The 22595-nt window shown below is 49.0% G+C and overlaps 6 protein-coding genes across 6 annotated transcripts; 4 read left to right on the top strand and 2 right to left on the bottom strand.

Moving 5' to 3' along the window:
• Positions 1 to 65: 65 nt before the first annotated feature.
• On the bottom strand, positions 66 to 2570 carry EDB93DRAFT_172804 (L-lysine 6-monooxygenase (NADPH-requiring)-domain-containing protein). The gene is made up of 6 exons (XM_041455585.1): positions 2047 to 2570; positions 1894 to 1994; positions 1553 to 1839; positions 1063 to 1496; positions 482 to 1010; positions 66 to 426 (listed from the first exon to the last, which is right to left on the bottom strand). Exons 1-6 carry the CDS (start codon positions 2149 to 2151, stop codon positions 236 to 238), a joined length of 1647 nt encoding a protein of 548 aa, XP_041301296.1. The 5' UTR covers positions 2152 to 2570; the 3' UTR covers positions 66 to 235.
• A 5653-nt stretch (positions 2571 to 8223) lies between these two features.
• EDB93DRAFT_1184674 (uncharacterized protein) lies at positions 8224 to 12681 on the top strand. Its single transcript, XM_041450775.1, has 7 exons — positions 8224 to 9386; positions 9446 to 10739; positions 10798 to 11155; positions 11208 to 11433; positions 11613 to 11827; positions 11893 to 11943; positions 11996 to 12681. Exons 1-7 carry the CDS (start codon positions 8346 to 8348, stop codon positions 12297 to 12299), a joined length of 3489 nt encoding a protein of 1162 aa, XP_041301295.1. The 5' UTR covers positions 8224 to 8345; the 3' UTR covers positions 12300 to 12681.
• A 638-nt stretch (positions 12682 to 13319) lies between these two features.
• Positions 13320 to 15759, top strand: EDB93DRAFT_1256707 (uncharacterized protein; the record flags this gene model as incomplete). Its single annotated transcript, XM_041453995.1, has 5 exons — positions 13320 to 13697; positions 13759 to 13775; positions 13835 to 14941; positions 14999 to 15248; positions 15307 to 15759. 5 exons carry the CDS (start codon positions 13320 to 13322, stop codon positions 15757 to 15759), a joined length of 2205 nt encoding a protein of 734 aa, XP_041301294.1.
• Positions 15760 to 16592: 833 nt separating this feature from the next.
• On the bottom strand, positions 16593 to 18346 carry EDB93DRAFT_1243574 (uncharacterized protein; the record flags this gene model as incomplete). Its single annotated transcript, XM_041452161.1, has 6 exons — positions 16593 to 16742; positions 16840 to 17688; positions 17740 to 17982; positions 18040 to 18196; positions 18245 to 18261; positions 18311 to 18346. 6 exons carry the CDS (start codon positions 18344 to 18346, stop codon positions 16593 to 16595), a joined length of 1452 nt encoding a protein of 483 aa, XP_041301293.1.
• Positions 18347 to 19245: 899 nt separating this feature from the next.
• Positions 19246 to 20148, top strand: EDB93DRAFT_1256705 (uncharacterized protein; the record flags this gene model as incomplete). The annotated part of the gene is made up of 3 exons (XM_041453994.1): positions 19246 to 19261; positions 19318 to 19547; positions 19609 to 20148. 3 exons carry the CDS (start codon positions 19246 to 19248, stop codon positions 20146 to 20148), a joined length of 786 nt encoding a protein of 261 aa, XP_041301292.1.
• On the top strand, positions 20002 to 22138 carry EDB93DRAFT_172717 (uncharacterized protein). The gene is made up of 2 exons (XM_041455584.1): positions 20002 to 21955; positions 22012 to 22138. The coding sequence occupies exons 1-2, from the start codon at positions 20204 to 20206 to the stop codon at positions 22033 to 22035; spliced, it is 1776 nt and encodes a 591-aa protein (XP_041301291.1). The 5' UTR covers positions 20002 to 20203; the 3' UTR covers positions 22036 to 22138.
• The last annotated feature ends 457 nt before the right edge of the window (positions 22139 to 22595 follow it).

Below are 22595 nucleotides of genomic sequence, written 5' to 3'. Positions count from 1 at the left end.
ACACACCAGGGCTGCCATGTCACGCCGTGTCAACGATGGGATGATGGCGTCCACCAGTATGTGTCTCGCGGATCTATAATCTGCTACATATAAAAATTCTGACATATTCAACACGACTCGCAAATATTCTAGCCATAACTCCTGCATCAGCGGTCTGAGCCACCAATCAAAAGTGTCCTATATCTAAATCAGGGTGGCCGTTACCCCAAACAAGTGTCCTGCAAAGTGCAGGTCCTCAGATTCTCTGATGATTCGAACACAAGTCTTCCACCACCTCTCCTGCCCTAATCCCCATCACACTCAATAGTGTCTCTGTCAACCCATGCGTTTCCTCTGCACAACCTTGCAAATAGATCTTTGGAATAAATTTATCACTAGCCGTTGGTAGTGGAAGAAGTCTGTAACGTCGCGATACATAGAGTGTATCTGTCATGCTGGTGAGAACGATTCTCAGTTACTCAGCGGAAAGTAGGTGGCGTACCGGAAACTTTGGTATCCATAGATGCATATGGTATATGTATCCTCTCTGCATTGGTACCCGTGACCGGTGTCTGTGAATGTCCATTTATTCCGTTCGCGGCCGCTTTAAACGTGCCATTCTTTCCGTTTGTAGTCACGACAAAATCGCCATTCTTCTCGTTCGTGGCCGCTCCAAAATCGCGTTCCACAGAGATGCGCGTCTTGTCTGAACTAGCGCGCAAGCCGAAGTGCTTGCCTAAGCTGGATGATCTCAAGAGGTTCAGCCACGAATTTCGCTCGTAGCCAGTAGCGCAGACAATGGCATCGTATGTCATCTCGGAGACATCTTGTGTGAGGGTATTCTGTAGAAGAACCGAAAGTGTATCTGTATTCATCTCTGCGGAGGCCTGCAAAGGATGTGTGCTGATCTCCGCTGACGATAGGTTACTATAAGTTACGATGGTGATATGTGCACTGGTCATGGGGAGCGCATTTCCTCGGCGTTTAGCGATGTCGCCGTCTACTTTTTGGTCGTACATGACTTCGTAAAGCTGTTGTCGCATTTTTGAATCGTAATCAATCAGCAAAAGACATGCAACTCACTGAATCAAGCGTAAGCGGATTTACAACCCCGTAATTCGTGGCCTCGTATTCTGCCATCACTTTTCTTCGAGAATCGCTTGGCAAACCGTACATAACATCCACATGTTCCGGATTGTATACCTGGTTCGCAAAGGGACCGGTATTGCTCGAATTCAACGAACCACCACGAATGATGAGGTGGAGGTTGTGCACTTGGCCGGCACTCTTACCCATGCTGGTTAGCCGTGAATGAAGGTCGAGCAGTACTTCTACTGCGGACTGCCCAGCACCGACAACCGCAATTTTGAGTGGCCGAGGGGTAGCCAACATCGTGGCCAACATCGGTTCTACAGAAGATAAGTACGCAGAGCTATGAATGATGCGAGGATGGGGTGAAATGTTCTGAATACACCTCGGAACCCATGGTGAACCTCCTGGCGAGATGATTAGATTCTCTAAACAATCCCCAATCAATTTTTGCATAGAGCCATTGAAATGAATTGATGCTCACTTGCACGACGAATTCTAGTTTCTCCAGTGGCGAGCACCCTGCTATGGATCTGCACGGTACCTTCACCCCCTTCTTCGATTGCAATGACATTCTCGCCATACGCGACATTGATGCCTTGACCTTGCACGTATCGTGCGACGTAGGAAAGGTAATCTGAGTATTCCTTCCGCGTCGGGCTAACGCACCCCCTGTTGATGAAGTCCACCAAACGGTTTTGGGAGTGCAAGTATGCAATGAAGGTGATAGGAGATTGTGGCGACCTCAATGTCGCCAAATCTTTCAAAAAACTTGCGTTCCTCTCTCTCAGTTTCAAGATGCGGTTGACATTGAATTGCACTTGCCTGATCTGCATACGGGTGCCTGGGAGAAGCATACCCGGATGCCATTTGAATTCATGATGTCGCTCGATAAAGAGGGATTTGTTCACAGATATCGGGCAGGTCTAGGATGCCGATGAGTTCCACATATGGTACTGGTGCATTGGAATGACCTACCTCTCTTGGTTGTTCCAGTAGTGCTCCAGCGACAGAAAGATTTGCCGGGCCAAACCCCAGGCCAATGAGATCGTACACGCCTGGATGCGTTTCAGATGATGTCATGATGGGGAACGCTGATCTGAGAGTTTGTGAAAAGTAATGAGCTACACCGGAAAGTAGTAGCAGCCTATAATCACAGATGGTGACCTAGCCTGAGGATCGATGTGTGGACGAGTGCAGTCGATTTCGGATGATGATCAATAATCGTCGTATGGGTGTCATGGTTTTATAGCATCTAAAATCCGAATTGCGACGGCACCCGCTCGATGCCTAGTATGATGGTATTAGCGTCTATTGAACTAAAAGCACCCGAGTCAAATGTTATGTAAGGCCTCCGGAACAACAGTCGTCGGATAATGAATATGGTCGTTTATCGGTTTATCGTTTATCGTTCAACTTTAACTACACACTCCCGCAAGGGTCAATGTCCGACCACTAATGATAGGCCACGTCTGAAGAGTCCCTGACTGCTATCGACAAAAGGGGACGACATATCGCTGGACACCTTTCCACACAAGAAGTTTGATGGCGGTTGGTCGTATAGGGTCATGGCAGTACGAACTACCACGATCTTAGTAGATGTCTATAGGTACCGGCTCCAATGTTGTCGGAGTTTTATGACTACCTCAGGGGGAGAGAAGGACACAAGTGGCTGGCCCAAGAGACGTTGACAGGTGTGAGGGGTGAGATGGGGAGCCAGACTTTCGGTCACGCCTGGCTGAGTAGCTCGGACGGTGGGGAGACTGCGCGGCCGTTGAAATTTGAAACCCATTCACTCTAGTGTTTCTGCCAAAGTCAGAGCAAAGTCAGAGAGTAAAGGAGCGTCAATGGCTGCAGTGAGAATGTCGGCCATCGGGTCATTCTGTGAGGGTTTCATTAGAAATTCAAGGTTGTCACAGTCATGACAGGCCGACGCCACATTAGCGCATGTGGTATGCACATAGACGATAACGGCCTCTCATTTGGTATACTGCATCAAACATTACAAGTAGTCGGTCACGGTAGACGCCGACGGAATGTACCTCAGCAAGGGGAATTTCCTCATGGGTTTATTCTATCTGATGTCACCTCTCAAAGGAAACGGCGATCAGTAGTGTGGGTAGGATATTTCTGCAGTAGAACCCAAGACATTAATATTGGCTGAAAGTTTGTAGACCAATAGGAAACACACTATTTGATCACATCGGAGCGGTTGTACACGTCCCCGTGTGTGTCATTGTACGATGCACGATTGATTGATCCATCATCACGACCTCACCAGTCATCAGATTCTAGCACAGGGTCCTTGGTCGCCAGGCTCACAAACAACGATCATAAACTTTGCCTAGTAGCAGGAACAGACTCACTTTGATTGATTGCCGGCACTTGTTTTGCTGCCTCTACAAAGTACATTGTCCGAACGCTGTGCAGTGTTTAAATCTCGGGCCGGTGGACTTGTTGGATCCCGATGGCTTGGGGCGAGCGGTGGTTTTCCTTTGCAGAAAGTCTGGGCGATAAAACGACGATTTTAATTGGCTGACCATGCTAGTAATGTGACTTGCGTGACGTGACGGTGAAAGCCGCGGCTCGGCTTAGCCCGAAACTTGAAATTGACACGCCGTGGACATACTCACTTTCAAAGTTTGTGTGCTTCAGCAGTTTCTCCTCGATGCATCATTTGATCGTTGCACGTGCCGGCGTTGTCCGAACCTTTGCAACGTCTCTAGCACGAAAGAAACTCCAAAAATAGAGTGGCTATAACGATATAGTATTTATACCGACGGAAAAGTCCTCATCCCGCGATTCAAAGGTATACCCGCAGCTCAGTTTGACGCTGACTAGAATCTGAGCAGCGAAGAGCGCGAGCGCATGTGCTCCTGAAATTCAAACGACCCCATAAGGAATTACTTGTTTAATTTTGAATGTAGTTGAAATTTGACAACATTCTAGTGGGGAATTGGTAATCGGACTCTAGTACTGCTGGCTAGCTCCACGTGTGGGTGTAGGTTTTCTACAACAGTTGGTCAACGGAGCTTCATCGATCATAAGCTTTCGCCGGGGCAATGTTAACTCTGTAGTCGTGTGATTTAAATTCACCATCAATGCCATGTCATGAGGTGTACTTCCGATGTTCTCGCCTCGATGCATTTTTATCTGACTGGTGTAAGCACGCCGGCTTACCTGATTTCTCATAATCAGTACATACACCGTCAGGCTAAGCTTTCAGTATTCGACCTTTTGATGTGATGGTTGCAGGCGGCGGTCTGACCAAGACTAAGTTAGAACTCATCAGATGATGTCGGCTCTAACCAGAACCTTCCGGATCATGCAGGACTGATGGATGGTGTAAAAGACTAGGGTTTGGGATAAACCTATCCGGGCTAATATTAACAAGCTTTTTAGCCAGGTAGGCCTGAGGGTCATATTAGCTAGCGGCTTTTATAGACTGGTGACCAGCCTGTCTATGAGGTAAACTGCGGCTTTTAGCGAGCAAAGAAGTCGCTACAAACTCTGGCTAATCAGCCAGCGCAGAAAAGACACCTAAGACCATTCCGCTGGCCATTCATCACCATCATCAAGCTCCTGTATCTTCTCAGCCTTACCCTTACCCTTATTCCTGCGCTGTCAGAAGCCGAGGCAGCCGACCACCAGGAACCCATCAGCTATCTCGGGTTCCGCATCGAAAAGTTTGATGTCGTGGAACTCTCCCCCCCGGGCCACATCATAGAACCAAGTATTAGCCTTGTTTTCTTAAATCGCTTCATCTCCACCATGGCTGTTGGTCGACAGTAGGCCGTCCATCGCATCATCATGTTCCCGTTTGTCCTCTTTCGAATTTTACCCAAATATTCAAGCATCAATGTCGGAGAAATTGATGGTCGGACGCTCTAATTATGCTCGGGTGAGCAAGGAACTGAAAGTATCGGTGAGTATTTACAGCAGGATCATACATATACCACTGTCGGATTTGTGTCATATCCATCAGGGTACGGACATCTTGACAATTTCGCAGCGCGGAGTTCATGCGCGTAAACACGGACATTCATTGTACGATCGAGCTAGGCCGAATGGAGAATGTCTTGACAGCATGTGTTTTTATCAGAGTAAAGCCCCCTCGAGCCTGACTGGCTAAAGAGCTTGCTAATAGTAGCCCGAATAGTTTTATTCCGAGCCTTAGTGAGGGCTCGTGGCCACCACACCTATAGTTAATAGCACACTAATTAGCAAGCAGTTTCATCCCGAACCCTATGAAAGACGGTTCATCAGTCCGTACTGACTAGACAATTAGATAGAAGTTTGGAATTTCAAACCAAAAGACACTGAAAATACTTGTGGCACTGTTAGAGAGCTGGCAACTCGCTTGATCGCAGAAGAGAAATGAACCAGGCTTACTAGTGGACCTTGGTGACATGCAAGAAACACCCGAATCATCGATTGAAAGGGAATCGTTGATCGACTCGTTGTGATTTCTGGCTCAAGGGTGTGTTACGAGACAACATTATCTTGTTCATCACCTCGTTTACAAGGTCGTTGACTAGTAGTACTCATCAGTACTCACAGTACTCACAGCTTGAGATTTTGGTGAAACGATAAAATTATGGGGACGTCGAGACTTAGGCGGTCGTGGCTTAAGTCATCGTGCCTGAATCGGATCTCATCAAAGCGTCGCATGTGCGCTTGTGGGACCGCGCGAGATGTAATTCCCGGCTCCCACAAAGTGTGGAGCAAGTGTGGAGGAGGCTTTGTCGAATGCCAACGGTCAGGTCTTCAGGCACACCAGGCTGTTCCCGCGAGAAAATATTACCGTTTCTGTCTTTGCTTAGTGCGCACGCGACAACTCCTTCAAGTTTGTATTGATTCCAATTTCCGTAAGACTGACCGTGACTGATGTTCCCAAGTATGCGTTGCTAATATTGTATTATCATGATCAAGGTTCATCCTTTTGTATTCGCTACAGCCCTTGAAGTTTGTACGTGGTTCTGTCTCATCAACCACGTCAAGTCATGTTCGAAGTGTGGCTCAGAATTTTCAGATGATTACGGAGACAGGCTCAGTGACATTTGACGGTGCGAATATGTGTGTCGTGGATGCCTTTTGCTCGTTCTCACTTCGAGGGTGCTTGTTACGTCCAATGTAGAGTGTCGCATCCGAAGTTCTGGTATACCTGGGATAGGATCACTTATTTTCACGCGCTCGCTTTGAGATGGCATCTGTATCCCGGGGCTTTGCTCATCAGCTTAGCGTGATTCTTTCGGATATGCATTCGTCTCTCGTAGCCGCGCGTCTGCTCATATGCCTTCGTGTCATGCAGATGACCCAAGTACGCCGTCGGCTCCCGCTCTCCTAGTGCCTTGGCTGCCACCGATCCTCCGCATGCGTCAAGAAGGACAGAGGTGACTGACAACTGATATTGTAGTGCAGGTATATGGGGAATGTGGAACGGGCCGAGCAGACGTAAGAACATACTACCTGTAACCTAGGGCAACCTCGATGACTCGCGAATACACGAGGCGTTGGGCAGACTGACAGATTAAAGCCAACGAGTCTTTACACGAACACGACTGGATGGATGACATTGACCATTCTCGTGTGTCTGAGGGAAATTGGGAGAAGCTGGAATCTGGGTTGCTGTGAAGAATGTTGGACATGACTCAGACTGGGAAACGCCAGCCGGACACCAGAAATGAGTAGACATGTATTGCACAGATCGTAGAACGTTCAGGGAGTCGGGGACTGGAGTAACGGCGGTTCGCTGCCGCTACGATACCCAATTGCACATTGTACATGTACTCGCAAAACCAGTACTACGATCATGATGGTAGGATCCCCGATCCCGGCTGCTCCCTATCCGCAAAGTTTTTTCTTGGGGCTGGGGTGCACTCCGGATATGCTTGATTCCCGAAATATACCAAAGAGCATTATCCGCAAAAATTTCGTGCTATCATATGTCGGACATAGTTCAGATTGGCCTACATAGTGAATCATTTTGTTGCTCCGCGATCAATCGGTGCTTGTGTAAAAAAAAACTGAATGTCACTTCGAGGTTTGTCGTCAGTCTGGCATCTCCTCCGATCCGGGATCCAGGACTCTTGAGGCGCTACCGACGGACATAAGACGTGCGCTACAGGCTTGCGAGACGCTACCGGTGGACATTGCAGTATAGGGAGCAGCCGAAGGTTCTTGAACTGTTAACAAGAACCCTGCCAACGAGGTTCGCTGTAAAAATGACGGATACGAATTGAAATGAATTGCCGCTCCGTCAAATAACAGGGATCCGGCCTAATTGCATTTCATTTAATTCGGGGCTATTTCAATATGTTCCGAGCCGAGGGAGCATTATAATTGCGGGTCTGACTCGGTGATGCATCGCAAGGTCACGTCGGCAATTTGGTTTGGATAAGTTTGCCTCTTAGACGGGCTGGTCACCAGTCTAAGACCTGGGCAGGACGACGAATGACTCTTCAAGGGCGTGACTTGGCGATGTGGTAAAAATGTCAAAAAATTTTCAAACAGTTGCTTAGGACAACCATGAGTACGTACTGGAAGAATGCTCATAACTGTAGTCATATTGTTACAACACAAAAGCAATGTGCTGGAGACGACTTGAATGGGTGGCACAAGAGCTGTGGTCGTAACCCAACTACGATGAGCAACAACAAGTGAAAGAGATGGGACCAAAGTTTGATGATAATTGTGCGTCGAGAAAGAGAGCAAAATTTTGAAGCGCAACCGATTTTAAGGAGACAGGAACGAGACAATGGTTCTAGGGAGATCGTTTCATATGGATAATTTTAATTTCCGCGACTTGGTCCGCGAACTTGGTTGACACCCCCCAGAGCACAACTACGAACTGCACACTTGAGAACTGCATATGGAGTCCAAGAGCCAAAACCTATTTTCAGGTGAGTTTCAACCTCTGAAGAGCTGTGAAACAAACCAGGCTGCACTAGTCATCAGCTGGACAACTATTTAGGCTCCGGATAATTGTCATGGGAAGTGACGAAATAATAACCGCAATTGCAACGGTTGGTAGCCTCGTGTATACGACGATGGAGGTACCAAGGAACAAATAGAAAAAAGATTCCACGGATGCAAATTCACGATCACATGACATTGTTGAGAGTGGAACAAAGCGGTATTCCCACGGTCGAGAAAGTGGCCCATAAACGCACTGCTGTAAATGAATTGCCATTATTTCTTTCCGAACCTTTGTTCCTCCCCAACGTTGATCACAGTGACGAAGATAACAGCGACGACGAAAACGGCACAGCGACGACATGACGGCGCTCGTCTCGACGTCTGTCCCACAGTACATACCTTCTGTACAAAAATCCAGAAATAAAGTACGCGATCAGAGCGTCTCTCCAATATCCACAGGATGTCGCACATCCCACTATCAAACTCCCCCAAAGCTCAGGGTGTCATCTGAGCATCTGTCACCAATGTTGACACCGTCTCCTCTTAGACGACGACCATTGTTTCCAGCAGATGCCAGATATAAAGCAGATGCTCCTGCTCAGAAGCAGGATCACGACGACAGCGATATCTTCTTACAATCTCCATTCAAATCACCCCCTGTAATGCACCGTCTATACCCCGTCCCACATCCTAAACCAATCATGTTAGATGACGATGAAGCGACCCTCTTCCTATCTTCGTCGTCCGCAGTACCTTCTCCTTTCTTTCATCACACGTCCACTCAGCCATTGCGTACGCCAGTCAAGGATTCGCATCGTTCCATACTAGCTGCCAAGCAGCTCAATTCGCAGCCTGCGCATCGTGTGGGCGTAGGTACCAAACGCAAATCGGCGCAATCCGGCGGTGGCGACTTCTCTACGCCTTTGCGTCCTGTCTCATCAGCCACGTGCACCCCTCTTAACATCTCTGCTCCGAAACCCGACCCTTCATCTGGTATCGCTTTTCATCGTCTTGCACCTCTGCCAGCACCTCGCTTTACACCCCAGCCAAAGAGTAAAACTGACACTGACGCATTTCTGAGGAAACAGGCAGATACAATGAAGCGGCTGCGCATTCGAGATCCTGTTGACTCAGATGAGGACTGGGGCATCATAGAAGATGAAGACTCCGACGGAGAACCTATACAAAGGCTACCTACGGTCCGCAAATGCAAATCGCGGTCCATTAGCCCGAAAAAATCTCTCCTTATCAATGCTGCGCCAGTGCCACAGAAAGGTAGCTCAAGGGATGAAGTCACTGAAGCTATCTCTCCAGGAGGGCATATTATTAAGCGGCGGGCACGTTCAAGGCCCGTTTCCATTGAACTCCTCGAGAGTGTGAACCATACACAGTCACCCAAGGTTAGAAGCCACATCGATATATATATATATTCCATTGTGCTGACAAAACTTTACTCTAGCCTGAATGTTCCAACACGAAGCCTGTGCCGATAACATTTCCTTCGGTATCTCGCGATCGCAATCGGCCCACTTCCTTTGTTGGTTCGCCTTCTCCTGTACCACGAAGACGACTCACAGGGTCCAGCGGTCCCAATCCTTTCCTCTCCGACCCTCCATCCCGCCTCAATTTGCATTCCCAGCCCCGCCCTCGTCCTTTTGCCCGAATGGCATCCAATAATTCGGCTACCCTCTTCTTCGGTCCCTCAATTCCTCAATCTGCGCAGTGCCCACGCAAGCGAACTAATTCTTCCGTCGGTGCAACCCTGGATCTGTGTACACAGTCCCGTCTCAGCCCGTCGAATCGACATAGCTATGCAGGTCCAGACTCGGCTAGTTTCTCCGTTGCCCCAATGCCATGGACATTGCGGTCAGGTTTAGATACGCCTTCACCAAACTCTTCGCCTCTGAATGATGGTCCAGGCACAGTCTACTCAGATGACGAGGATATGTTATTTGAAGGCCCAACGGAATCCTCTTTCGTATTTAGCATCACAGAAGGAACCCCTTCTCCACGATCACAGAAAGGCAAAGAAGGATTGCTACCCTCCAAGTATAAGCCCCGCGATTCTGGTATCGTCCTCAGCGACGATGAGTCGATTCCTGCGCGAAATTCGGCGTTAAGCGGGAGTTCGAGCTCTATTTACTCAGATAATGACAACGGCGATGATCTGGTTACACCTGGAATCGTGCCTGGTGCATTTTCCGGTTGGCCAAGGATCTCAGGCGTCGACGACGCGCATCTTCATTCATTCAATCAATCCCATCCATATCAATATTTTGATCATGACGAGGACGACGTCGACGCATTCATCTTACGTACCCTAGAGGCAGGTGGAAAACCTTCTGCAGCCGAAGGCAAGAAGCCCCCTGGAACGCCCGTGAAGAAGCTCAAGAGCCACTTTGGACTGGATGGTGGGCGCCCATGGCAGAGCGCTGTTGCGTCGAAGATTGGGTTCTCATTTGATAGTGCAGAGGGAGGAAAGGGGAATGCGAATGCGAAGAAGCCACGGAAGAGTTTGCCTGCTGCATTTCCTCTCCCGCTTGGGAAAGGTAATATCGTGATAACCAAGACTGGTGGATCGGATACTGAAGAGGATGACGAAACTATAAGTCCCAGTTCGAGGAAGCAGTACAAGGGTCTCGGACTTGGGCGTCCTGCTGGGAGGTGGCTCATGCGCCGCAGCAGCAGTGGGGCGTTCTCAAGTGGGGAAAGCACAAGTGGCACGCCCACAAGGCGAAACATTAATCTTAAAGGTGCGTCCGGCTCCGGATTCATTTATGATCGGTGGTCTCATTGTATTTTGTGGTTTAGATTGGCCAATGCCTACAGCTCGTACTTTGACCGTGGAGACCACGGGTTCACGCTCAAGCTCGAATAGCTCCGTGATCTCATTGAACTCCCCCACGATCGCGCGGCATTTGCCCTCAAAAACATCTGCTACTCATTCGCATTCTCCGCTTGGACCACGGTCACGGAAGATGTCTGTTATCGAGCATGCGAGGAACGTCTCGGACGCTGGCCGTTTCGAGAAGGAGTTTGTTGAGGTCGAGCAGGTTGGGAGCGGGGAGTTTGGGAAGGTCATTAAAGTGCGCGCTAAGATTGGGCGCGGGCTTGAGGATACGGTGTGGGCTGTCAAACGATCAAAGCCATTTGAAGGTCCTCGACATCGGTGGGTTGCTCTGTCATTCGCCCATTTTGTTCATTTTGACATGTGATGACAGCCTGCGACTACGAGAGGAAGTAGATATATTGGCACATCTGTCGGCGCGGGGCGCTCATCCGAACGTACTGACGTACGTTGACAGTTGGGAGCAAGATGACGCGCTTTTTATACGCACGGAGCTCTGCGAGCTTGGTAATTTTGCGAGATTCTTGTGGGAGTACGGGCGGGCCTTTCCGCGCCTGGACGAGGCGCGGGTGTGGAAGATAATGGTGGATTTGAGTAACGTGAGTATCTGCCAGTCAATGGAAAAACTTTTTTGGGTCCCTTCTTTTCTTCCGTTATACATGCATATTTTCACCAGTTGGCCCATTCATCTGGTCTGAGAAGAAGATGTTGTTTATGGTTTATCATCCACTTTCCGTGTTGACATGTCTTTTCTTGGATATTAACCTCGTGCCTGCAGGGTCTGTGTTTCATCCATGAAGCAGGGATCATCCATCTAGACCTCAAGCCGGCAAATATCTTCCTCACTCGCGAAGGCCGATTTAAGATTGGGGATTTTGGAATGGCCTCGGTATGGCCCCGACCCGGGGGCGCGTTCGAACGCGAGGGGGATAAGGTGTACCTCGCGCGGGAAGTTCTACAGGGAACATACGGCAAGGCTGCCGATATTTTCAGGTATGTCGAGCCGTGGATATGGACGTGAGCATAGAGTGGACCCTGATGTTTTAATGATCCTGCAGTCTTGGGATGACGATGCTAGAAACGGCCACAAATATCGTTGTGCCTGATCAGTGAGTTGACATGTGGTTTTCTTTTTGGAAGGTAGTGACGATTTGTTTGTAGGGGAGATGGATGGCACAAGCTACGGCAGGAGGATTTCAGCCAGATGGATCTGGATGGGAGTCCGGAGTTGTTTGCGTTGATCAAGAGCATGATGCGGACTGATCCTGCTAGACGTGTTGATGTGCAGGCTGTTTGCGCGCATGCTATTGTAAGCCGAGCCCGCGCGGCTATGGAACGCACGTACGAGGCAGCGAAACGGGATGGTACCTCGCTGTTCGCTGCGTCCCCACTTGCAGGTGTTTCCAATACGTTCTTGGAGGAGATCCTTGGCCATGACTGCGACGACATGGACCTAAGTCCATGAGAACCGAACTAGCGACGACGGAACGTCATACCCGGATGGAAGAACCCCTCAAAATGTGAAATTTTGGTTGTACGTTTCTTGGGACCTTGTTTGCCAGTATAACATATTAGCTTGCGATCTTGCTTAAGGACGCAATTCATCGAGCGCCCACCCACACCCCACACTCACCGCACGATATCTATGAGTACCTCACGTCCTCCACCCATCCATATATTGATATACCTACCACGCACATGATCTGTTTTACCACATTCTAGGGCTCGAATGTGAATTGGTACTAAGGGATTTGTTATGCATAGCGATAAACCGTAACCCATACATAGTTGATAATATTAAGATTTTTATGCGCAATATGATAGTTTTTTTTTTGTTCTAGGCCGTCCACCGAGGTAGATCTGCTTGAGGGTTCGACGGGGATCAGATGGGTAGTTTGATTTAAGAAGCAGGACCCTAGCCATTCGAGGGAGAGGGTTCATCCGCGGAAGAGAAGTTAGTTGGCGATGTACCGAGTATGTGCTATAGGTAAGTTCTAGGCCTGTCCGGAGACTAATAGTAGTTCTTTGGATCTGCGTGTTGCATCATGTTGCCATTGATGAGAATCCGAAGATCAACAGGTTCAACGGAGGGGTCGAATAAATTGACGATTCCATTCTTCTCTTCTTGACCACTCCACGTTACCGCAGTTCGTTCGTTCTTTCTTTCGTTCATCCTTAGTCCGGAGTCGTTGCCGTCGTCGTCGTCGTCGGCCCTGAAGTAGCCCTGGACTGACAGTTCATTTTGACAGTGACCCCAGACTTATCGACCTAGCAACGTTCCACAGCCACGAATCACAACTTTTTTTTATTTTCTTCGAACCATAAGGCAAGTCCCTCTAAATGTAACTACTCGAACCTACTTACCTTTACATTCGTCTTAAAATTCATTAGAACATCCCGTTCAAAAGCTTTATGGGACATTCAAGTTCACAGTTCAAATCAATCAAAGTTTGTTTGTGTCAAGGAAGATCGTAAACTCTATAATATGGACCCTGGCTTTATTGCCAAGCCTCACTCTCGTTTCTCTCCCTCCCACACCAATCCTCTTTCCGCGTTATATCGCGTCGATCTCTTTCCTACTCCTTCTCACAGTTACTTCCTCCCAAACCAAATGGACCAAAGTCCAAGGTACACTAGTGGAACTACCTGTATTCCTTCATTGTTCCCTCCGGGCGTCGACCCAAACACCGTCGACTTCAGAACTTTCTTTCCTTATATTCCAAACGAGGTCAAGCATAGAAAGCGCACCTCTCGTACACAACTCAAGGTCCTAGAAGATATATTTCGTAAAGATACAAAACCAAATGCTGCCCTGCGTAAAAAGTTAGCAGCAGAACTTGATATGCTTCCACGTGCGGTACAGGTGCGTTTTAGACGTCAATTCGTCGCGTCCTCACTGCTTAATCTCGCGTGCCACCCAAAAGGTGTGGTTTCAAAACAGGTATGTCATACTCTCTTCCCATTTTTCTTTTCTAATTCAACTCGTTCATTCTCTCTTAGGCGTGCAAAGGACAAGGCTCTTCGGAAAAGAGTCCAGGACTCGACTCAGCAGGATTCTCCTTCGGCTCACTCTCCTCAAAAGTCTCAGTCTTCCAGGGACACCTCCCCCAATGACTCTTCCAATTCTTCCACCCCCACGGAAAAACCCACGCACCCTGCAGAAGACGATCAACCACCCTCACCAGAGCCACACCCAGTGGAGCGATCACCAACAGCTGAAAGTCCTCTTACGAAGTTTTCCTTTTCCCTTCCTGCGCCCCCAACAGAAGCTTGGCACAGTAACCCAGCCACTCCTGCCGAAATTCCTCCTCATGCTCGCCCTTTCTCAACAGATTTGACTTGGCAAGACAATAATGACCTTCTGAACACACGCAGAGGGTCGCTGCCAATCACCATGTCCACGCCAAGTACAGACGCCAACCAGCCGTCTTCCCACTTCCCAGATAGACGCAAGTCTATGGACGTCAGTCTCCTTAGGCTCATGCATCATCCGTTCGCACGCGTTGCAAAGGAGAAGAATGACGCGATCTTTCTCAGGCCGCCCATATCTCCTGCAGGGTCGGGTCAGTCCATGGCCCGTCCACCCTCCGGCCTCGGTGGGCCAAGCATACGTGCAGCAAGTTATGGCTCTTCTACTTCGTACAGCCCTTACACTCGCCCTTCTTTGGCTCATAGAGCATCAGAGCCCCATGTCTTCTCGCCTACTCGCTCTTCCCTTGTACCGGAGATACGTCCACCGTTTCCGTCATCGCACGTGCCACGCCGGCTCTCGGACAACCGTTTTACAATGAGCTCCAGAGCGCTCCCGTCACCTATTCCTGGACCCTTGCCAAAGCCTGATTTCCAGTTTGGCGCTCCGACATCTGCATCTCCTCCACATGTCTCACCGGATGCAGAATCTCCCGGGAACATGCACGCATGGGCGTTTCCTCGCAATGAGGCAGATCAGGACACGGAGGATTCGTACAGTTCTACTGGATTATCTAGATTCGGCTCGATTGCTAGCATCTGTGGGAGCGACACCAGCGCGACCAGTGCAATTTATTCGGACGTCAGTAGTTGTGTTGGCGTCGATCATTTCGATCCTAATGGAAGGAGAGGGTCTTGGTACGCTGCGCTTTTACGATCAATACGTTCGTTTTTTAATGTTTTTTTACGTTACAGCGCATCCAACCTCGAGACACGTATGTCCGGTTTGAACATGCGGTCCAGCCAGGGATCGCTCAACGAGGCTCACTTAAACGCCGCGTCTTCATTTTCCTATCAACATAGGGAGCACCTGTTATCACAGGAACCAGGGTACTCTTCCCCTGCCTCAACTGTTTCACCCGGCGGAAGTCCACACCCTGGATACGGAAAGGACCCTGGCCCTTCGGGTCTACGAACGAGCGAGGTTTCGTTTGGATACAATCCTGTAATTAGTCATTTTACCTCGGATGTTTCTGACGAGATGCTGACGTGTGTCTACGCAGCTCCCACCTGAAACTAGTGGCAACACCTATCTAGGACCCACGGAGCCCGCTACAGCAAGCCGCAGGCCCAGTATACCCACCATCCAAGAAGGAGTGCCGCACAATCATATCCAGAACAACATCGAGCACAACTCATATCCACCGCCCGTAGACACAACGGCCCCGTCCAACGCATACCATTTCGCCCCAGAATCTAGCCAATACTCCCACACAGGAAACTATCCACCATTTCCGCGGGACAGCACATTTCCTCCCACGGAGACCTCATACCCCCAACCTGGGTTGCAGTACCCACCCGAGAGCAGTTTTTCGTTGAGCTCTGCTCCGTCTGCTGTTGTTGGAGTTGGCGGTGGTATGAGCTCGTATGTGTCACCTCCGGCTGAATATACCTTTACTGTGCCTCCTTCGAACAGCGTGGGGCATGGTGGGGAACGGTTTGGTGCATATAGCTGAGGCGGCCGTTGACTTTCCTGGACTGTCGTCCCTATCTTGCCATTTTCATCATCCGTCCGTTTGGAATTCGCGTGTACCATAATTTACTACTGCCTTTGCTCGCTGCTATTATCCTGTGGCTGCTGCAAATTAATTTGGTCGTGGTCTCATGGGTTTTTTTGCCAACCTGTCTTTTCGCTGTGCTTTATGTCCATCGCTTTATTTACTTTGACTTTTTTTTCTATACTCATACTGATACGCTCAGCACTCCCACCGCCAGCATGTTCCTTTCGTCCCGTTTTCCACCACCCTGTCGCTCGTTCGTTGGCTACTCCCATCTGCTCATCGTTATCTGGTCATGCTTGCTGTTTTCTGTTTTGGTCGTCCATCATAGTCCATTGTCTCGTCTCGCCTCTATTTTTTTTAGTTCCTTATCTCCATCTCTGTCTTTCTTTTTTGCTCATCGAACACCATCTTTATCCCATCATATTTTCGTCTCGTGCGATTTTGCTCGGGGTTCTGGCTCTACTTAAATTAATGTACTTAGTTTAATCCTTTTGTGAACTCAGTCGCAGCCATTTTGGTGTAATAAGTCTTGGGGGATCGACAGGGTCGCGTCGTGTATAGGGGCAGAACAGGCCGCCGTGGCTAGTGCCAAGATTGCAATTAGGGAGAAGTTGGAAAGAAGACTGGAAGAGACTCGGACGAGACTCCAATTTGACTATTGAGCCTGTACCCCAAACTTAAAGAAAGACTGATACTCGGTTTGAGCAGTGACCTGTCGGACGAATATAGGTTATCATAGTAAGATAACAAGATATTGAACGACTATAAACTGCAGGACTAAGACTTGGTTAGAGCTTCGTTCCAGGCGTTGCAGGAAACGGCGGTGCCATCATCGATATTGGAGGGTGAAAAATAGTCTGATTGCCGGATAGACCCAAAGGCAGTTCTCCACCTCTCCCTGTCACCTGTGCATTCCTGTCCATCATCAGGCGGTGAAGCTGCGCCCAAAGAATCATTAGAACGGTGCCGCATGATGCAGATTGAAATAGAGATAAAAGGAAGCGATAAGATAGCAAAATTGTAGGCACAACGTACTTGCAGTCGTATGCCGTGAACGGCGTATTTGAGAGAACCGAGTTCTTCATTCAAACGCATGCTCTCATTCGTAAGTGCGATGTCGTTTCGACGTGCTAGGGAATCGACAGATGTAGATACGGCGGCTAGGGAGTCGCGTAAGCCACTCAGCGAACCCTCGAGGGAAGTACTAAGATTAAGTGGTGCAACAGGCGTTAGTGGCAGTGTGCGTTGAGACGAGTGCGGATCTACGATCCCGCTGAACGATCGGCGTGATCGGAAATAATGATGGGATTCTTGGAATGCGTGTTCGTGTGGGAGTGGGAAGTAGGGTGCGAGCGCGTCGATGTCGTTATGAGCCGTAAGTTCTCCGTGATCTGCGGAGAAAGATGATTGAGCTTGATTGGCAGTGGTCCTAGAGGAAGGAGAAGGACCGGGAGGTGCCGAGAAGAGGTTATGGAAGCCGTCGATGGATGGGGAAGCAATTGGTGGGGTGTGGTCTTGGATTTGTGTCCGGTACCATGGACCGAGGACGTTTCTGAAGGTTTGGATGTCTCTTTGCATCGCTTGGACGACGGATTCGAGTGCGTAGACTTTTTGTCTGAGAGCGGCATTTTCCGTGTTGAGTGATGATAGTTGAGCGCTGTTGATGGAGAAGAATCCTTTGATAGCTTCGTATGGGCAGGAGAGAACGTGTTCATCAAAGAACTGACGCCGGGGACCAGCCCAGCAACAGCCGTTCTTAGCCTGCGTGCATGGAATTTCATGGTCGAGACAGGTGGCAGCATGCGCTTGTGACTGTGACCTCGGGAAGTCTTCGAAGCAGAAACTGCACGTTGCAGACTTGGAAGGACACTCCGAGTTGTGAGTCTATTCACGCTTAGGTAAGCAGATTAAGAATCAATTGTCATAGACACGCACACTAAGATCGCTGTACTTGATAGTCGCACCACACCCGTCGCACTGCGTCGAGCGGTACACACAAGCGTCTTGATGCTTACCAATATCCTTCCGAAGGATGAGCTTGTCGCATTGCTCTTCCGAACACGGGATCTCAACATATTGGCAGGTGTCCTTGACGTGAGCGGACAGTAGTTGTCTTTGAAAGGTCTGCATGCATCCGGATACTCGGTTAGGGCATTCGATGATAAGTTCATCCACGAGCTGGGGCTTTTATGTCAGTGATTTTGCCTGCTGTGCGCTGGCACGTATCTCACTCACATGTTTCACGATTGGATTCGCTGGCGATAGATCGTCAAGTGAAAGCGAGGAGCGGTCGATTGGACATTGCGGGGAGTGTTGTACGGCTACTGCAATACAGTCATGACAGAATGTATGCAAGCATGTCCGGGCGGTCGTAGGATTTGTGAATGGGGCACTACACGATGTTCCGTTACAAGAGTTTTAATACAGGTAGCGAGCTTACTGGCAGATGCAGCAGATCTACACAGAGATTGTGAGAGTGAAATTGATGTAACGTGGGTTGACCCACCAGATTACTATTTGGCTGTTCTACGTAGTCCATCATGAGGAGAAATTGTTTGGCTTTGTTATGAATGGGAGCTGCCCCCGGGCCACGCGCCCACAATGCAGATTCCGAAGTCGACCGTAGGAGGTGGGATGAGCTGGGGAAGATGACTATTCGGAAAAGTTCTATGTCGATCAGTGAAAGTGCGTTCAAACTTTAACTCTTGAAACATGACAAGGAGTGATGTGAACCAGCAGCAGCAGGCTCGTGACCAGATGAGCGCCCATTCATCGACATCCTTCGAACGCATTTTAGCACAACTTCCAGCAAGCTTCTGATAGTCCCGAGACCGTGACAATAGAACATCCATCTTCTTACAATCTTATTTTGCGCGTCACTCGACAGCTTCGCTATCTTGCAACACTTATTGATCCCAAGTCCAACTCCAGCCGTCGTGATTTGTTCCTTGAGACAGGTCCCGCATGATACCTAACCATACTCTGAAACCCAGCTAGTATTTAGTTCCATTCCATCACGCAGTCATGTGTTGACCGTTGTAGATGAGTCAGGATCATTCCAAGGATATTAGGTCTGTCTGGCTGCCGTGAAGGCTAATGATATGGGTTACAAACATGGGTTACAAACGTGTCGGCAATACCACAGCAGCCCCCAGACGAGCGCCTATTGAGCACTCCTTCCAAATTCTATCACTGTCTAGCAAGCTTTCCCTAGATTAAAACATCCATTCAACCATTGTATCTCAAGTCACGCTTTACTCACCATCACTTGACAGCTTGAAGCTTGATCACTGCGCAATTAAAGCCCAAGTTCTGATTCGAATTCTAGTACGTTGTCTCTCGAGTTAACCATCGTTTGGATGGTTTCTAACGGCACCCTCGATCCCAGTTAGTGTTACTTTCAGTTGGTTCATTACATCTCTCATATCACAACCTTCGTCAATGAGTGACGATCAATGTCAGTACTTCCATTTCTTATCTCGCATGCTCTGTAACCTCTGACAGTTCTTGAAGCACCTTGGGTGAGACTCTCAGAGGTTGCCGTCAAGGGTGCCCAATACAACTCCGGTGAACGTCAGCCCCACCCGAAATGTTTGAAAGGGACCCGGGTTGATCTCCTCAAATACATTCACGAATTACTGGACAACCCAGAGAAGAATCAACTCATTTGGGTGCATGGCACAGCTGGCGTCGGAAAGTCTGCTGTTGCATTTACAGTTGCTGAAAAGATGAGAGGTCTAAAAGTGACTGAAGAGAACATTGTCGAGAAGCGGCTAAGCAGGAACATTATTTTTCTCCCGCAAGCACACCAAACGCTGCACGACTGGATATTTCTTTGCCACGCTTGGCTACCAACTTGCTATCAATTTTCCAAGCATTCAGCAGGATGTGAACAAAGCGATCCGCAACAATCCCGCTTTACTAGACCCAGACACGCCTCTCTGCGACCAGATGGAGGCTTTCTTTCTCCAACCCCTCCGGAGACTTCGACTTAGATTCCGCGGATGTCCACCTTTGTCGTTTGTGTTCGATGCGCTTGATGAATGCACGTCAGAACCCGACATTACCGATCTCATCCTTTCCCTTGCACAGGCTCTTCGTGAGCCTGACCTTCCTGTGACCCACATTCTACTCACAAGTCGCTCGGAATCACATATATCTGAAGCCTTCAAAAACGAAGAGGTGCACCTATTGGTGCGCGAGGTACCTGTGAGAACTTCTGGGGAAGGTGGCATCATTTCATTGGATGGCGCAGATGTTGACAATGACATCAGTACTTTCTTGCGGCATTCCTTTGCACAGCTGGGAATTCGCCGTCCTGATTTCCCCCTAACCATCGACTGAACAACTTCAGCAGCTTGCGAGCCGAGCAGGCAGACGTTTCATCGTGGCGTCTACAATGATGAAGTTTATTATTGACGACGAAGACAAGGATCCCGGTGATCGATTGCAGCTGATGCTCAAGCTGACAAGCAAGCTGCTACCAGGAACGGAGGTGTACAAGTTATATGACTGTATCCTCTCCACATGTGCCGACCCCAAGCGTGCTTACATGCACTTGTCCATTGTTGCCACCCTTGCAGACCCTCTTCCCATCTCACAAATATCATCACTTCTTGGCCCTGGTTTAAACAGGGATGTGCAGACAACGCTGATACAGCTACGGTCTGTCGTAGATATCCCTACAGACAGCATTCTCCCTGTGAATATTCATCACTCCTCCATTCGTGACTATGTCTCCGACCCCTCAAACTGCAGCCTCCCTCAAGTACGCGAACACGATATGCGATCACCCCACTCCCTACTCGCTGATTCATCTCTTCGCTTGATGATGAAGGAGATTCCTGAAAGCACGGCCCTCTTGGATGTCCTCTTGGAACTGAAGAAGCATAGCCATGCAATTAGTCCTGGGGACCCCCATAGATTAGAAGACAAATTAACTTTCCTCTTTCGGGAACCCGAGCCAGTGTCTGTTCTTATTGGCATGCTATGGCTTCGAGGTGACCACGGGTCAGATATACAATCCTGGCTAGTGACCGAGGATAGGAATGCTTGGTTGGACACCCCTAACGGAAAATCCTGGCTGAATACCTGTGAGGGACGAGAATGGCTGGAGACAGATGAAGGAAGGTTCTGGGAGGAAGGTTCAATGCCTGACTTGCAATCTGTGTCAGACTGGTCAGATTGCTCTGAGACCCAGGAAGTGGGTGACGAACTGCAGATGGAGCACAGGTCAGAGTGGCTGGAGACTCAGGGAGGATTGGCTCGGCAGGCCGATCAAATACCTGAATTACAATCTGTGTCAGACTCTTCGGATTTGTCTGAGACCCAGGAAGTGGGTGACGAGCCGCAGATGTTAGGCTCGAAGCCGGCTTCGATATTCCGGTCGATGCGAGGTGGAATAGAACCCTCTATCCAGAAACAAAGGAGGTCAAAAAAGTCGTTGCGGACTGAGGGAGGACGAAAGTGGCTGGAGACCAAGGGAGGAAGACGTTGGCTGAAGGCTTGGGGAGGAAATCCCTGGCTGATGTCTCCGGACGGGTCAGATTGGCTGAAGACTTGGAAAGGAAACCACTGGCTGAAGTCTCCGCACGGGTCAGATTGGCTGAAATCCTTAGATGGGCGAGACTGGCTGCAGACGTCCCATGGCCAAGCATGGAAATCCACTCCTGCAGGGTCCGCCCGGGTGACTTTTGACGAACTCTCAAGTACGCTGAAAGCGATCAGCGAGTTTATCATTGTCCCAGAATTGCGTTTGCTACCAACCTTCCAAGTAGTCCAGTCGTTTGAAAGCTTGCCAGATTTCTTGATGCTCCCGGCGTTCCTTGCTTTAAGCCGCCAGCATCATTCCACTGCATCATCAACATATCGTCCACCGAACAGGGAGATCATCCACGCTATGAACGCCTTCATGGCTTTCACACGCAAGGCACAGCACGACAGTCGATTATCTTCATACGCTCTCAAGTACGCCTGTCAAAACTGGGCCACATATCTCTTGCGTGCTCCAGATCCACGGGATGACACGTCCAACCACTTATTCCAGGCTTTCTGGAATCATCACCTCCTTTCCTGGCTCGAACGGCAATGGTGCTTGAAGGGTCTGCGGTCTTGCCTTGTCGTCTTATCTGAAGGGCAGAAATTTGCTAAGGTGTATGTGTAGAATTTTCAACTAGCAACAACTAACACCGCCTTATACATATTCAGTTCCATGTATATTTGAAATTCTGACCTTCGCCGTCTGAATTCATGTATTAACTATGGGAGCGACCATTGCTAGATAAAACTCGATCCAGATGTGCAGAAATCGCTCTTATACACTTCCATGATCTGACATTGCATGATTGCATCTGTCTCGGAATTGTGCATTCGTCGCGACACCGTTCGAGATCGAATCAGACTGCACAGGCGATTTAGTCAAAATCGGTAGCAGGTTCTACCCGTGTCGTGAAACTGTTGGCATACTATAGTAAATGTGGAGTACTTGGATTACGCTTATGATATGTAGCTGCTCGTTGGTAAAGAGTGAATTTGAAATTTAAAGAGGAAAGAACATCTTGACGGCAGATATGCAACCTCGCAGCGCCAGGCTCGGAATATTTGAATAAATACACCAGAGTGACACGATGCAAGTCCTCTAAGTTTATTTGCAGTATTCAGGCTTATGGTTGACGTTGAAGACTTTGCTTCATTCTCATTCAGGTACACGTAAAGTTCTAGTCCAATTTGTGCCGGTGTGCCAATCTCAGCCTGTTCCCTGTCCTTTATACATATATATATACATTGTCATA

The sequence above is a fragment of the Suillus bovinus genome (genome assembly GCF_016758785.1).
Source record: "Suillus bovinus strain UH-Sbo-P2 chromosome Unknown EDB93scaffold_134, whole genome shotgun sequence".
Lineage (NCBI taxonomy): Eukaryota > Fungi > Basidiomycota > Agaricomycetes > Boletales > Suillaceae > Suillus > Suillus bovinus.
The sequence above is the reverse complement of the archived record's forward strand: the minus strand, read 5'-3'. Positions and strand labels throughout refer to the sequence as shown.

Coding starts and splice junctions, on each gene's coding strand:
- EDB93DRAFT_172804 (XM_041455585.1), bottom strand. CDS start 2,151: ATGACATCATCTGAAACGCATCCAGGCGTGTACGATCTCATTGGCCTG. Junction 1,995..2,046: donor TACTGGAACAACCAAGAGAG/GTAGGTCATTCC, acceptor TCGGCATCCTAG/ACCTGCCCGATATCTGTGAA. Junction 427..481: donor TATGGATACCAAAGTTTCCG/GTACGCCACCTA, acceptor CCAGCATGACAG/ATACACTCTATGTATCGCGA.
- EDB93DRAFT_1184674 (XM_041450775.1), top strand. CDS start 8,346: ATGACGGCGCTCGTCTCGACGTCTGTCCCACAGTACATACCTTCTGTA. Junction 10,740..10,797: donor GCGAAACATTAATCTTAAAG/GTGCGTCCGGCT, acceptor TTTGTGGTTTAG/ATTGGCCAATGCCTACAGCT. Junction 11,434..11,612: donor TAATGGTGGATTTGAGTAAC/GTGAGTATCTGC, acceptor TCGTGCCTGCAG/GGTCTGTGTTTCATCCATGA.
- EDB93DRAFT_172717 (XM_041455584.1), top strand. CDS start 20,204: ATGATGAAGTTTATTATTGACGACGAAGACAAGGATCCCGGTGATCGA. Junction 21,956..22,011: donor AAGGGCAGAAATTTGCTAAG/GTGTATGTGTAG, acceptor ATACATATTCAG/TTCCATGTATATTTGAAATT.